The sequence below is a fragment of the Typopeltis vanoorti genome, chromosome 4, assembly GCF_054136105.1.
Source record: "Typopeltis vanoorti isolate ZY-2024b chromosome 4, IOZ_Tvanoo_1.0, whole genome shotgun sequence".
Classification (NCBI taxonomy): Eukaryota; Metazoa; Arthropoda; class Arachnida; order Uropygi; family Thelyphonidae; genus Typopeltis; species Typopeltis vanoorti.
The window spans coordinates 51,673,397-51,687,935 of NC_143552.1; the positions used below are offsets into that span (position 1 = coordinate 51,673,397).

The following is a 14,539-nucleotide window of genomic DNA, read 5'->3' on the forward strand; positions in this document are numbered from 1 at the left end:
AAGGACTCATCGAGAGAGGGCATTTACTCCTTCGCCGACATTCAATCACTAACTAACTGCAACTACACCAAAGCCACCAACTGCCGACCACCACTGGTATTTCCACAGTCAATCACAAACATCCATGCCGATGGCGGGATTCGAACTCGCAGCCTTTTGACCTGAGAGCGGATACGCTATCCACTCAGCCAACCTGGGCGGACAACTATACTGTATGGTTGGGGCTAAACGTCCTCACTTACTTTCTTTTAAGAATGAAAGGCATTATCCTAGCTATATATTATTTTATATATAGTGTTAAGGTTAGAGACGAGGTGGCAGAGTTATCTCCATAATGTCTTTTATGGATGCTTATGAAATCCTTGGGGCCATGTATCAATATCAGCTAAGGATGTAGACGGTTGCCATTTAATCTTCAAAAAGTTAAATATATATATATATATATATTTAATAAGGTGAAATACATTGGGTTTATTTGGTTGTAATAATATAAAAATAAAAGGAAAAAAGACTAGATACTTGTGGTTTCTTCTGGGTTAAGATAAAAATACAATAAAAAGTTAATAACATAAACCATAACATTACCATTACAATAAGAGTTGAAAACGGCAACCACTATTGTTCAGTGCCGTGTGCAAGATAGTTGGCTGAACACTTACTGACTCGAGAAAAGATCTAATGACCAATTTTCAAATATCACACAGAAACATTCCTCGGTTGCTACTGAGTGTGCCATATGAACAGATGACCATAGTAGATTATTTTATGTTGATAGAACTGAAGTTTTTCTCTCTGTAAGGCATGGAGCTCTTATTCCATTCAATGTTTTAATGAGTGTTGGAGAAGTGAAAAACCAAAACCAAACCGTCTTCTCTTTGTTATTAACGTCTCCAATATGATCATTCTGCCTAATTTCTAAATTTCTAGACGTTTGCCCTATGTAAGGCTATAAGAACATCAGTGTTATAAATATCAGGATGTTTACAGAGAGGACTGTGGTCTTTAGGCAAAAATGATAAATTTCGTATAGTGTAGAGCTGCTTGAATGCCACTCTTGTCATGAAATTCCTGAAGACTAGTGAAACTGAAAGCGACTACCAATATAAAGAATGGAAACAGAAGTAAAAAAAATCAGCTAACGACTTTTTATTCCCGTATACGGGAGTAGGCGAGGCCATTTAGCCCTATCTAACTTTTGGAGACTGAGTGGGCAGTTCAATCTCCACTGGTACCCAATCAGAGATAGATGGCCCAAGGCTATCACTAATTAAGCGGTGGACGAAAAACACGAGTTCCCGGGAGGAAAAACCCTCTTGCCCGTGCCAGAGATCGACTAACTCGGGAACTGGTAGAAAAAAGGCTTAGAAAAATTTCCTCTAGTCTCCGACTAGACTCGAAACCAAGTCTTCCTTCGTACGGCCAAGCGCCATCGTGTGCAAACGCCACATCCATTGGGCTACACAGCCTCTGGAAACAGAAGTTCTGTATAGATATAATTAACGGCTATTTTAGCCTGTTTTTGTTTAGGAGTATCCCTTATATTTAATACATTGGCTAACATAACTCAAAATGGGTATATATATATATATATATATATATATATATATATATATATATATATATATATATATATATATATATATATATATATATATATATAGTTTTATGAAAAAAATTGAATGACTAGAACCGAGATTTAATTAAAAAGGTTTTAATATAAACACACTACTAGTTTCGGCCTGTAACAGCCTTCTTCAGGTGACGTTATAAAAGAAAAAACACTAAACATTGAGGGTTAAAAGACTATGAACAACATAGACAGTCTTTTTACATAATTAGCATTAAAACGTTGTAGTTGTATTTGAAAGAGCCTCTGTAGCTCAGTGGATGTGGCGTTTGCACACCACCGCGCTAGGCAGCACGAAGGAAGTCTTGGTTTCGAGTCTAGTCGGCGACTAGAGGAAATTTTTCTAAGCCCTTTTTCGACCGGTTCCCGAGTTAGTCGATCTCTGGCACAGGCAAGCAGGTTTTTCCTCCCGGAAACTCGGGTTTTTCGTCCTGTAAACTCAAGAAAATCGACCGTAGAACCCACACTATTTCAGACATTAAATATATTGTGTTAGGGTTAGAGACCACGAGATGGCGGCACATTTGAGCCGTCTCTCTTCACTGCGTACCGCTTAATTAGTGATAGCCTTGGGCCATCTGTCTCTGATTGGGTACCAGTGGAGATTGAACTGCCCACTCAGTCTCCAAAAGTTAGATAGGGCTAAATGGCCTCGCCTACTCCCGTATATACGGGAATAAAAAGGCGTTAGCTGATTTTTTTTTTTTTTAGTTGTATTTGAAGCTGTTCTTTCATTTGTTGCATTGTTTGGAGAGTGCGTGCTTGCTGCATCACGTGAACGCCAGTACATGATTACAGCTGAATGACTATCCGGGAGGTTGTAGCTTAAGTTGTTATTTAGATGAACAGGATTGAAGATGATTTCTCTCGATTCCACAATTTTTCTCTCTATTTCGTCACTGCCACGGAAGATGTTAGTAGATTTTTCCCAGCAGACTTTGTGACTTTGGTTATCATCATTAGGATTAGCCGAGAAGAGGATATGACTTGATAATGCACTTGCTCGCTGTCTCTTGTAAGTAATGTCTCTCATGTGTTCTTCCATACGCATTTCGACAGATTTGTCTGTCTGCCCGAAATAAGGAATATCGCAGTCACACATGTGACTGCGATATTCCTTATTTCGCTCTGAAAAAGAAGTAGCGTTTTTGCGATAATATAAGTTCGTTTGCGTTGCGCAATATTTTTGCTGACCATTTCAGACAGGTTTCTTAAAATGTATCGATTTTTTCAAAAATATCGAAAATCATTATTTAGTAGGTGGCGCTGTTTCAATATTACCGCCAAATTTCATTTAAAGAGGAAAATACTGGTAAGTGTTTGGAGATATGATTCGAAGTTGTTAATTTTATTTGAGCTGTTATTGGTCTTTAGAGTATTTCTCAACCAGTTGATCGAAGTTGTGAATTGTAGATATTCAGATCATGAACCTAAATAATAAAAAAAGATAGTTGAAGCTCTAGATGCTGGCTTATTCTTCGATTGAACTGTGCATTAAATTAATTTGCACAACGATTATATTAATTGCCAATTTACAATTTTTATAACAAATGATTTTATAATTTTAACATTACTATTCTAGGTGTTGATGCAATTTCTAAACATACTTTTAATCTCGTACGAATAAATGGGGCTGGTTTGCCTGGACAGCATCTTTATCAAACGTGCTGTTTCCAAGGTCACTGTGAATTCCGATGATTTATATATATATATATATACACACACACACACACACACACACACACATATATATATATATATATATATATATATAAAAAAAATCAGTCCAGTTTTCATCCCACCTTTCCCATTTGATGTACAAATGGGAAAGAAGAGATTTGTTGATATTTTTCTTGATGCGTTGGAAGTTGTAGTTGGGGGATACTTAATGAGGAAGGTTCTTCCAGAGGATAGAAGAGAATGGAATAAATGAGGAAGAGGAGAAGCAGGTTTGGTATGTTTGCAGTTGTACTGGAACGGGATGTTGGATAGCTGCTGTTCTTGTATTAATTAACAGGCCCAGTGGGAATTGGACAAATGGTTGTTGTTAGTTCACTGGAGTGGTGACCATAAAAGTAGAATCTTATTTTTCATTTCAGTCATTCTGACCATAGTGACTTTGTAGGCATTGCCCACAAGGTATTTGTTATTTGTGGTTAGATTTTTACAAGGTAGTTCACCAATTCACCCCCCCCCCCAAAAAATTTTTATCCAGGCTCAGGACTGGTATATGGCTGGGACGTATTCATGACTGTAATCCATGTGTGTTGATGGGGCCGGTTTGCCTGTTCTGGGGGTGATGAAAATCCCAAGTTTCCAGGTGAAAAAACCCCCAATTTCTGTATGAGACTGGCTAACTCATCTTTAGTCGAAAGAGACCATGTCAGACAGAGCTATGGAAGCTCTTGTTTGTAGAAGACTTTGTGAAATTGTTGTCCCAGTTATCTAAGGGTAAAGAATCTTTTTTTTTTTTTTTTTTTACCATGGAAGTACCTGCAAAGAAAGACAGAGCTGAAATAGCAACTTGTCTGTGAAATAGTGGTTGAAGTGAGAAAGAATTTTTGGGTGTACCATGCCAAACATGTGAACAGTATTAAAGTATTTGGTAAGAATTTTCATCTGCATTTGGTAGAGCCTGTACTACTAATGGCTCATGCAAAAATTTAAGCAAGTTTGAGCGTGGTTAGTAGTTGGAAGGGATCAATCATTTGATGCTGTTGGCACACTGTTTCCTTGATGAGTCCGGACTCCCTAGAGGTGTCACATAATAATATATCAGCATCTAAAATTATATTCAGATATATAAAGGCAAGTGTAAAAATGCTAGTACAATGTAACAGTAGTTCATGCATTGTAAATAATGGCTGGTAGTACAGAGCATCTTTCTGCAATGAAGGCATGTAATAATAGTACTGTATCTTTTTGATCCCAGTTTTTACTGTAAAATTTTGGTTTTTTTTTATACCACAAATTTATTATTATTATTTATTGTTTTCATGACACCTCAAAGCAGTCTGAAGACTCATCGCAGGAGGACACCTATTGTACAACTCTTCATCTCCACCTCTACACCAAACCTCATCTAATCATCTACATCAGCAGCATCTACTGCCCATCACCACCATAGCTAGTATTTTTTGTCTGTAAATTGCGTGTGTTCTGAAGAGCCGATTTGTCTGTATGGGATGAAAAACCCGAGTTTCCTGGAGAAAAAACCCTGCTTCCTCTGTATGAGATTGGCTAACTCACCTTCGATTGAAAAAGTCTGTATAAAGATTCCTCCCGTCATGACGAGACTCGAACTTAGGCTTTTTCCAATTGAAGGGCGCAACATACCGTTGTTCTTCCAATTGCATTACGGAGCAATTATAAAAAATATTTTATAATTTTTTATTTATTTATTTTTTTTATTGTTGTTGCAGGCTTTTTATAATAGCAACTAGAACAGTTGATATTTTCATATTGCAGCAGATTGTCATTGAATTCTTAGTTGGATGAGGAAATGAAAATCCTTTAGAAATTCTTCAAAAACTGTTCAGTATGCATTATACTGATATTAGTAGTGTCAAAGGAATGGGGGGGGTAGCAAAATAAAAATGGCAGCGTATACTCTAAAATATGAGGCAGCCAAATGGACATCATAACTGATGAATATCAGAGGAGGGTAGATGAACAGATTCATCAAGACTGTCATGTGACTGCTAAAGAACCAATGTTCTAAGTATAGTGTTCAAGTGGTCATCAAAAGGCTAGAGTACTAGAAAAATTGTTGCAAATGGACATAGCTTTTACTTTTGAAGGTGAGGTTGAAAGATGAAGGATTTGCCCAATCTTATAGAGACCTATTGTAACCAGCCCTTCTCATTTTTGAAGGTTTTGTTATTGATAATAATAATAATACTTTCACAGTGAGCCAGAATCTGAGACTCATTTCCACAAATAGAAGAATAAAATCCATGATTAGGAAACAAAGGCTTCTTTTCTAATAATAAAATTTCTGAACTCGAAACTATACTACAGAATAATCTTAGTCCTGAACATTTTGATTTAATTTGTAGAAATTTTCTTTCCTCAGCCAGATGTTCTCACTTAGGCTATAAAGAGTTTAAATTATTAGAACAGCCACAAGGCTCTGTCCATGAATAATGCATAGTAAATTTAACTAACCGTCTTTTTACCAATGATGAATTAAGTATTGTCAAAAGGTCCAGATTTTGCTGTAATACCTAGTCGTTTGCCTCATTTAACTTTTATGGTATAGAGAAAAGCATTAGGAAATTACATACAGATGATGCTAACAAGCTAAGATTTGAGATTGCATGGATTTTGTATAAAGCTAAACCTCCTCCTCCAGATATTTCTCTGCCTGAATTACAAAGCTCTCAGATCTCTATACCAAAATAATAACATTGTAATAAAAAATGTCTGATAAAGAAAAATGCAATGGTGCTCATTGATACCAGTGACTATAATTGCAGACTTAATGTTTTACTATGAGATCTACTTATAGTGTTATTGACAGAGATCCTACACAAAGCCAGCCAAACAAATTGAATAAATTGTTAAATCAGGCATATTCCTTAGATGCGGATACATTGTGCTTGTCGCTGGCATATTTATGGCCTTCCTAAAGTACACATATCTGGCTATCCATTATGTCCAATAGTTGATTGCATAGAATCTCCTACTTATTATTTGGCAAAATATTTTCAAGACTTCTACGAAACTTTACTGGAAAAAACACTCTTATATCAAAAATAGTTTTAACTTAAAAGAAAAAAAACATCTTCATTTTCAAGAGTGAAATGATAGTATCAAGAAACTTCAGCTTTTACAATTAGATTTCCCTGATGACACTGTCAAATTATTATTATTATTATTATTTGTTGACACCTCCAAGGAGTCCTAAGACTCATCGAGGGAGGGCACCTGCTCTACAACTGTCTCCACCAACTGACCACAACTACACCAACGTCATCTACTGCCGACCAGCATCACTAGTATTTCCACAGACACTGGCAGGATCATGCCAATGGCGGGATTCGAACCTGCAGCCTTTTGGCTGGAGGGCGGATATGCTAACCACTCGGCCAGCCAGGCTGGCAAATTATTCCAGTTTACTATCACTGTCAGTTATTTTATTTGGCAAAATGAATTATTTCAGCAGATTGAGGGTACTGCAATGATTCCATATCATGTGCTTTGGCTGATTATTTTATGCAGCATTTAGAAGATCGGATATCTAACACCATTTCTCATCGACCTTGCATTTGGCTATGTTTTGTTGATGACATCTTTGCAATCTAGTCTCACTCTGAAACAGAGCTGCTTCAATTTCTGGATGAAATTAACTCCTTATATACTCACAACATGTTCACTATTGAATGTGAATCTGATAAGGCTTCCCATTTTTGGATACAGTAATACCCCGACTTACGCTACCCTGAATTACGTGAATCCGGAGTTACATGGTTTCTTATATGTATGTATTCCTGTCCTGCTTCACACCTCACCACTAGTCGCATCTTACCGGCGCCAGCCGCATTCACCAGTGTCGCACATGCTGTGAACAAGCACTGACGTGTTTTGCACGGTCTCCATTCATACACGATTTTTATAGTCTACAAACCTTGCAATTGTTTAATGTTATGTACTTGATAAAAATTTTACCACATAAAAAATAATAATGTTGTCCAAAAGAAGCAAGTCCGATTCTTCTACAGATAGCAAGAAAAGAAAAACATTCACTTTGGAAACAAAACTCAACATTATTAAGGATTTTGAAGGCAGAATGAAAATTTGTAAGCTAGCAAAAAAGTTCGATCTACAGGAATCCAAAGTAAGAACAATCATAAAATATGAAAAAAGAATTCTCGCTGCTGTGAAAAATGCCCAATCATTGAATTCAAGCATAATTTGTAAACATCATGGGATCATTGGTGAGATGGAAACGATGCTTAAATTATGGTGTGATAATCAAGTGAGAGTAAAAAATTGTCCAGTTAATCAAATGACAATATGTAGCCAAGCCAAGCTGATTTTTGAGAGGCTAAAAAGTAGATGCTGGAGAAGCAGCCAAAGAAGAAAATTTCGTGGCCAGTAATGGTTGGTTCAACCGATTTAAAAATAGCTGTAACTGGCACAGTATCATGGAGAGTGGAGAGGCGACAAACGCTGATAAAGAGGCTACATCTTCTTTTCCTGAGACACTTAAGGCTATCATCGAGGAAGGTAGCTATAGCAGTCAAACAATATTTTATGTGGACGAGACCAGCTTGTTCTGGAAAAAGATGCATAAGAGAACTTTCATCGCATGTGAAGAAAAAACGTTTCCTGGCTTTAAGGCTTTCAAAGACCTGTTGACAGTAATGCTTGGTGGAAATGCAGCTGTTGATTGCAAATTAAAACCTCTCTTAATTTATTGCTCTGAAAATCCAAGAGCTCTAAAAAAAAAAAAAAAAATCTAAAGCTAGCTTGCCAGTGATTTGGAAGTCAAATTCTAAAGCTTGGGTGACAGCTTCTATTTTTGAAGACTGGTTTGGTCACCACTTCATACCTGAAATTGAATGTTATTGCCAGTTTAAAAAAATTCCGTTTAAAGTTATGCTCATTATTGATTTTGGAGGACATAGATTCTAACGAGGAACGAATTGTAGCCACAAGGCAAGGAATAAAAAATCATTGCCTTGCTATGAAGAAATTTTGCGTGACAAGAAAAAGACATTATGCCATCAGACGAATCTATTAGATTTTATGAAACCATCAGCATTGAAATAACTTTCTTTTTTTTTTATGTACAAAAAACTACAATTATGATTATATTTCTTAAAAAATATAGGTGTTTTTGTAAACCTTTGGTCCCAATTAACTAATATTTTGTATGTTTGTATATATAAATTACATGCAAAATTATACTCCGAATTACATGAATTTGACTTACGCCCTTTTTGTTGGTCCCACCTACCACGTAACTTCGGGATTTTACTGTACTTTAATATATTGGTAATATATTATATTAATGGCAATATTGAATTTTCTCTTTACAGGAAGCTATTCTTTACAGGCAGATGTGGCCAAACATTTTCACATCATCTTCCTTCACAAAAAATAGATATTATCAAAAGCATTGTACACCATCCAAGGTGTACAATTTGTTATTCTGAGTCTCTTCTATTAGAAAAATTAAATAAAATAAAACTTACTCTATTACTTAATGGATACAGTGAAACCTTGGTACAGAAAATATTTGATGATTATCATCCTTCTTCCAGATTGCAATATGATGTTAAAAGGATCAGATACTCTACCTTAAAGAAACACCTGAACAAATAGCAAGGACTCTTTTCGTAGATATAACGTGTATACTACCTTTAATTTAGGAGTCGTCATCTTTCTTACCACCAATCAAAGAAACATTATCACCTGTCTTCTTGCCTGGTGTTTATCAAATACCCTGTTCTTGCCACTCTGTTACTTGGAACAGAGTGGCTGTTCTGCTACAATTATAATCCAAGAACATCAGGATTATATAAAAGTTTTGGAATCTGAAGGTTCAGGCCTTGCCTCTCATGCCATCGACACTAGACATAGAGTTCAATGGAATCATATGAAGATGCTGTGCTACAGTAGGTTCAGATTGGATCATCTATTTTTTGAATTGTGTGAAGTCCTATGCCTCTGTACTAATCTTAATCATACAGATTGTATACTATACCTATCTTTGAGTTTTGGGAGTGCAGTTGTTTATAATTTTTACTTAATTAATTATACACCTATACCCACATCTCTGAACTGTGATAGTAGTGTTTCCTCCTACTGTACAGCTGCGACCAAGACGTGATATTATATGCATACTGTATGACTTGTTCTTATATTCAGAATTTAAATATCATTATCAATTCTGCCTTCTCTCTGAATGTAACTATATAGGAGTAATAAATTCTAATTAGTTTTCTCTTACATGTGTAAAATAGTTATTTAAAACATTATACTATGTCTAACATGCATGTCTATTAAATGTGTAATAACACATTTCATTAATGTTTGATTGCATACTACTCACCATTATTGCCCATGAAATTTCAAAATTTGGTTGGACACTTATCCTGTATCATGCTCACGGTCACTCCAAATGATGAAGAATTTCAAAAGAAAGCAAACATCTTGTTTATTGGTGATTATTGGTTCAGTATCGAAAAAATGGTATCTAGAATCAAGGTAGATAAATATATATGACCGAATGTGGGTGTCTAGTATCTTAAAATGTCTGTATATAAAATTTAATTTATTTAACTATTTCTGGTTTTATTCAAAAACAGGCATTACTTTTCATACCTTTGTATATTGTGTATTTAAATATGAACAACTGGTACGAGCTGGGGTGAGGGAAATTAACAGCTCATATTTAGAATTGAAAGTTGAAAGAGAAATTATAATCTAGATATCATTGTGCTTGATGTTATCTGTATTATTTTGTTTAAATTAAGAGTATATGTACTTAATCAATCACCCAACTTTTTTCAGCAATGGAAAGTGGATCGTTAGCAGTTGCTGTATCTCCTGTGGTACAGCGAAGCATTCGCAAATCCCTTGGCTGCCACAGGAGATCATTAACTACTCCAGTGAGACATTTGTCCAGAGTTAGTGGGATTCATGAAACTCCAAAATCAGCACAGCTCTCCATTGTTCCAATTAATGATGATGAATCTGAGAGAAAGCAGAGGCAGCGGGAAAGAATGTTGGAACTCCAACGGAAAAATGTGAATAGTCCGGCAACACCAAGCAACAAGTAATGTGTACATTATTGGTTTAAAGAAATATTGCCATTCCAAATTACTTGGTGACAAAATTTAAATTTTATATGGAACATGATATTTAAGGAAAAAAAAACAATAAATAATGCTAAAATTGTTCCATTTAATGTAAAATTTTATGTAGGGTGATTCATCTTTCAGTTTCATTCTTTTTAATAATGTTTTTTTGTTATTTAAAATTATGGCCAAAGCAACTAAGGCAATCATTAGTGTATTATTTGTTTTAATTGCATGTATGTGGTTAGCTGTTTTGTGGGATGAGAAACTGAAATTATGGAAGTAAAAACCATTCTTACAACGTAGGAGCTGTTGAGCTGATTATTAAATTGTTAGCGTTTTAATCATTAGAAATGCTCAGATGACTCTGGCTGTAAATTTGTCATTTGAGTAGAAGTTATAATCAAATATATACAAGGCTACAGTAATCATGAATGGGATGGGGACTGGAACAGTTAGAATGGGTCAGTTGGCATTATGGCCAGTGCAACTAAAGCTGTATTTGTAGAAGGTTTTACTGCTGTTTTACAAAGTATATTATACTTGTGAAGAAAGTAAATTCCTGTTGCAATCCTTTACCTAAGCGTAAACAAGTTTTCATATGAAATATTTTCACTACTCCCTTCCTGGATCGATCTAGCTCCTACTGATGAGACCTCAGTAAAGGTGGAAACAAGTCTGGGTAGTGACCTTTCCCATAATGATTTTTTGCATTATGAAATACTGAGGTAGTTGATGTGAAGTCATATTTACTAGACTTGGAAGTATCTTCACTGTTATGAAGATACTTCATGCTGAAATTTATGCTTTGGTAAAGGATTAACAGAAGAGTATAATTTCTTGTCAAGTATATCTTGTGTAGGAGAGAATGAAGAAAAAAATGTGAATGAGAAAATAATAGTTGATAGTGTAGAAGGCGTGAGTGACTGTGAAAGTTTAGATGGTTTTGTTTGGGAGAGTGAATTTCGATTTAGAATGACTGACCTGCAGAGGGAGATAGAGAAGCTGAAAGAGGAGGTGGAATGTTTTGGGATAAGTATGAAAGATGGGATTAGAAGAATGGAAGAGATAAATGCAAAGCAAATCAGAGTAGGGGAGAGAGAGTTTTGGGAATTGTAGGAGAGGAGAGAATGGAATTGGAAATGGAGAGAATGGAAACAGGAGAGAGAGGTATGGAAGTGCTAGAAGAGGAGAGAATGGAAACAGTAGGAGAGGCGGAATGAGAGAGTGGTATGCAAATGCTAGAAGAGGAGAGAATGGAAACAGTAGGAGAGACAGAATGAGAGAGAGGCAGGGGAGTGATAGAGGAGAAGAGAATGGAAACAGTAGGAGAGACGGAATGAGAGAGAGGTATGGCAGTGCTAGAAGATGAGAGAATGGAATGAGAGAGAGGTATGGGAGTGCTAGAAGAGGAGAAAATGGAAACAGTAGGAGAGAGGGAAGGTTAGTATGGGAATGCTAGAAGAGGAGAGAATGGAAACAGTAGGAGAGACAGAATGAGCGAGAGGTATGGGAATGCTGGAAGAGGAGAGAATGGAAACAGTAGGAGAGACGGAATGAGAGAGAGGCATGGGAGTGCTAGAGGAGAGAGAATGGAAACAGTAGGAATGGAAAGAGACAGAATGAGAGAGAGAGAGGTATGGCAGTGCTAGAAGAGGAGAGAGGGAATGAGAGAGAGGTATGGGAATGAAAGAAGAGGAGAGAGGGAATGAGAGAGAGGTATGGGAATGAAAGAAGAGGAGAAAATGGAAACAATAGGAGAGAGGGAATGGTAAGAGGTATAATGTATCGGGACTCAATGATCCGTGGTGTTCAAGATAGGATGCACGAGGAGTGTTTGCTAGGATGAACGAAAGAAAGGGTGGCTTTGGCAGCTAAGAGAGGTGAAAGGGTGGATGAGATGATTGTGATGGTGGGAACAAATGACTTGAGTGGTGGTGTAAATAGGGCAGCGAGAGATATGAGATTCTTGCTTGAGGTGGTACGAAAGAAGACACAGAGAGGAAAGATAGTGTGTGTGTTGCCTAGGTATGATAATGACAAACTGAGCAGAAGAGTGGTAATATTGAATGACATAATAGCTAGAAGGTGTGACAAGAGAGGACTGGAATATGTGGATGCTTGGAGTGCATTTGAGGACAGAGAGGAATTGTATGCAAGAGACCACTTACATTTGAATGAGGATGGATGTAGGCATCTGGAGAGATTGCTGTTCTGAAAAAGGCAATGTGTCCCAGGGAGGATGGTAGCAGGGGTGGCCTCTTGTGGGAATGGATACTTGGGAGAAGGGGGACGACATCAGGTAACACTGAGCCCAGTGGAGTCTAGAGGGGATAATGCTAGGTATTGAAACAATGGCATTTATATGCTAAATATAAATGCCAAGAGTATCTGGAATAAGGGAGAGGAATTGTTTGCACAGATAGCATCAGCCTGGCCAAAAATTATTGGGATCACTGAGACGTGGTTGACAGAAGAGGATATAATAACAGGAATAGAAGTCGCTGGGTACAGCATTTTTTGGCAGGATAGGAAGGGAAAGCGTGGTGGTGGAGTACTGCTTATGATAAGTGACGACCTAAGTCCCCTAAGAGTGGAGATTTTTAAAGGCATTGACACTAATGATTTTGAAAGCATATGGTGTGAGGTAGAGGTGGGCAAGACAGGATATTTAGTGGGGTGTTGCTACAGACCCAGGAGTACAGAGGGTGGGGACCAGGAAATGTTTAGGCAGTTGAGTTTGGCAAGTGCAAGAATAATGATTGTTATGGGAGATTTTAACTACAGTAGTATAAACTGGAAGATGCATGTAGCAATAAGGGAATGGAATTTCTGGAATTCTTGAGGGACAAAGGTCTTAGGCAACATGTAATAGACGGAACAAGAGGTTCAAGCGTTTTGGATTTGGTTATAGCATCAGAAGAGTTGATAATAACTGAGATGACATCTCTCCTACCAGTTGGAGAAAGTGACCATATGGTTTTGACTTGGAAAATGAATAGACATGCAGGAGTATCAAAGAGATGGGAACGCATGTGGAATTATAAGGCAGGTGATTATAATAGTCTAAGACATCAACTTGGGGAAGTTTCATGGAGGGAGGAATTGGAAGGCTGGGATATCATTAGTGCGTGGGAAATTATGAAATAATATTTCTTAGCAGCAATGGTAAGTTGTATACCACGAGTGAACAAGTGGACACAATTTGGAGTAAAGTGGATGACAAACAATATTAAACAGGAATTGCATGCAAAAAAGAGGTTGTGGAAGAGATATAAGGAGACAGGAGAAGATGCATGAAGAGTATAAGACACAGGCCAGAAAAGTGACTAGTATGGTAAGGAAGACAAAACTGGAATATGAGAGGAGATTAGCCATAAGATCCAAAGAAAATCCTAGGGAATTTTTTAGATATGTGGCCAGTAGGAGGAGAAATAACTGTGGAAGAATGATATTGGGGGATACAAATGGGAATAGAGTGACTGATGCAGAGGACATAGTAGAATTGTTCAATGAACACTTTATTGGAGTATTTCATCCTGGAGGAGTCAGTTTTAATGCTAGAGGGATAGGGCAAGTTCAAGGTTTAGAGGTACAGGAAGAGAGTGTGTTTCAAATACTGAGTACTCTGGGTGTCAGTAAAGCTGTGAGACTGGATGGTATTTCACCATGAGTTTTGAGAGAATGTGCTAGGGAACTGATAGTGCCTTTGACCTGGCTTTTCAATGAAAGTCTGGCTGCTGGAAAGGTGCCCATGGAATGGAAGGAAGGTAAGATAGTGCCATTGCATAAGGGCGGTAGCAGACTGGAAGTGTCTAATTATAGACCAGTTTGTGTGTCATCAGTAGTTAGTAAGATCTTGGAGAAAGTAGTTAAGGATTAGGTATACAGCATTAGGTAGATGAGAGTAATGTTATCTGTGAGAGTCAACATGGATTTGTGAAGGGGCACTCTTGTTTTAGCAATATGCTAGCCTTTTATGAAGTTACAAGTGCATTAGATGAGGGAAAGGCATATACTGCCATTTTCTTAGACTTAGCGAAGGCATTTGACAGGGTGCCAGATGATAAGCTGATATTTAAGTTGCAGCACATGGGTCTGG

At 37.1% G+C, this 14,539-nt stretch overlaps 1 protein-coding gene across 1 annotated transcript in view; it reads left to right on the forward strand.

Moving 5' to 3' along the window:
• Positions 1 to 2,920: 2,920 nt before the first annotated feature.
• barr (non-SMC condensin I complex subunit H) overlaps positions 2,921 to 14,539 on the forward strand; it is a 346,268-nt gene continuing 334,649 nt past the window's right edge. The window contains exons 1-2 of the mRNA XM_090391808.1: positions 2,921 to 2,939; positions 10,151 to 10,415. Coding sequence (XP_090247934.1) covers positions 10,153 to 10,415 — 263 coding nt within the window. The 5' untranslated portion in view covers positions 2,921 to 2,939; positions 10,151 to 10,152. The remainder of the gene's footprint in view (positions 2,940 to 10,150; positions 10,416 to 14,539) is intronic.